The following is a 1,983-nucleotide window of genomic DNA, read 5'->3' as shown; positions in this document are numbered from 1 at the left end:
CAGAGGTTCAGTGGCGGAGCTCCCCAGCCTCGCTCAGCCTTTGGCCAGATGCATGTATAGTCACCTCCTTCCCTGAGCCACTTCCAACCCCTCAATATTGTCAGGCAATGCAATAATTCCTGCATCTGCTAGCGTGTGAGCAAGTAACTCTGCGCTCTGCTCCGCAGGCAGAGGTGCACAGGCTCCTCTGGGCTCCTCACGGGCGTCTCAAGGGCACTTTGCCAAAGGGGACCTAGGTCTTGCTAGCAGTGAGCTAGCAGGAGGAACAACTTATTGATGGTTTGGGTCAGATTCAATAAAATGATTCAGGAATGAAAAACAAAAAGAGGAAGGGAACTCTTCTCAGAAGTCAAAGCATTTTGTTTCAAGGGTTTTCAAGCAAACCAGTCTTTGAGAGTCCTCCAAGTGACCAAGCCTTTGTGACTGCTTTGTGACCCTGCCTCTCTCGGATGGTCAGTGTTAGGAACCCAACCCTCACGCTAAGGGTCTTTGACCAAGCAGAGCTGGTACCTTCTCCCCTGGCCCGGTCGCTGTCCATGACCTCAGCGTGGGTGATCCAGTCCATGTAGCCCTTCAGATCCTCCTCCAGCTGCTGCTTCTCCCGCAGCTTCTGAAACGTGCCCCGTGACTTGGCCTTCTCACGCTCTTTGGTGAACTCACTGGGACAAGGCAAGCAGCAGAGCGAGACTCAGGAGGGGGACAGCGTGGAGGTCAGGGACCACAGCCCTGTGCCCAGCCAGTCCTTGCAGAGAGACAAAAGCCTGAAAGTCCTGATCACCCAGTGCTACCACTAGATCGCTCCCGTGACTTCCCTCATTCATGCTCCATGACGCAAGATCATGGGGGACCATTCCCTGATGCCAGGCAGGGTTTCTCCACCACCACTGGCTGCTCTTTGGGAGGTCCCTGCTGCAGGACACTGTGGTTAGACAGGCCAACCAATGCTACATGTTGGAGGCTGTGGGAGTTCTCCAGCCCTGCTAAGGGTTAGAGCAAGTGGGCTCTCGCCCATCGGGGTGAAAGCTGCCCCAAGCTCTTTGCGTGGGGAAGGTGAGATCATCATATGGCAAGTGAACAGGACACTCTTGTCATGATAACATGGAAAGACAGGGGATCTCACTCCTCCCATTCATTTCTAATTAATTTCTTGTCTCTGCTGGTCTCCAGCCAGACTGTAGATCTGCTGCCCAGCCAATCTGGTGTTGCCATGTGGTAGTGATAGGTCTCAGACCTATAACAATAATTAGACATACAAAGCCGCAGGAGCTATCAGGCCTTGGCTGGATTCTCCTGATCTCAATCACATTTTAGCTACATTTGCAAAAATATTTCAGAAACTTTGGCTGTGCCTGCAGCTTACTCTAGGGTGACCAGTGCCCAGCTGGTGCCACTGGTACAGCCAGTGCCAGGCCAGGGCCAGGTGCTGTGATCTGCCAGACTTGTGGATTTGAACTTGTTTTAGTTGTACTAATTATTAATATTAATCAGCCCTGCGCAGCTGTATGGTTCCTGCCTCAGGCAGTCGTGGACACTAACTTGAAAAGTAACTTGAGGCTAGAGGTTTTCTTTGCAAAAATAAGGGAGAGGAGTGGGAGAGGAGGAGGAACAGAACCTTTTCCAGGCTTTCTTCTTCTGCAGTTAAAACCAGCCCATGTCCACACTTGGATCGCACTCACTGGTCTGCAGGCAAAGAGTGAGGACAGGGTGGCACTTACCCACTGAGTACCCCCAGCACCAGGTTGAGGACAAAGAAGGAGCCAAGCAAGATAAGGCTGACGAAGTAGATCCAGGGCCACTCGTTCCCAATGGCATCATTCACCTGGTGAGGAGAGCAGCAGATGGAGCATTCTGAACGCACTGGCTGCTGTCTGTCCCCACTTAGCACCCCCTCGACAGCCTCCATGAGCTTTGTCCCCTCTAAAGTGAGTGCCTGGGATGGTGGCAGGTAAACCTGACTCTGAACCCTGGGCTCCTTACGACCCT

The 1,983-nt window shown here is 52.6% G+C and overlaps 1 protein-coding gene across 1 annotated transcript in view; it reads right to left on the bottom strand.

The window, feature by feature from the left end:
- CACNA1S (calcium channel, voltage-dependent, L type, alpha 1S subunit) overlaps positions 1 to 1,983 on the bottom strand; it is a gene marked incomplete at its 5' end in the record, with an annotated part of 34,977 nt that overhangs the window by 29,023 nt on the left and 3,971 nt on the right. The window contains 2 exons of the mRNA XM_010145256.1: positions 511 to 659; positions 1,716 to 1,819. Coding sequence (XP_010143558.1) covers positions 511 to 659; positions 1,716 to 1,819 — 253 coding nt within the window. The remainder of the gene's footprint in view (positions 1 to 510; positions 660 to 1,715; positions 1,820 to 1,983) is intronic.

This window comes from Buceros rhinoceros, unplaced genomic scaffold (assembly GCF_000710305.1).
Source record: "Buceros rhinoceros silvestris isolate BGI_N320 unplaced genomic scaffold, ASM71030v1 scaffold21000, whole genome shotgun sequence".
Lineage (NCBI taxonomy): Eukaryota > Metazoa > Chordata > Aves > Bucerotiformes > Bucerotidae > Buceros > Buceros rhinoceros.
The sequence above is the reverse complement of the archived record's forward strand: the minus strand, read 5'-3'. Positions and strand labels throughout refer to the sequence as shown.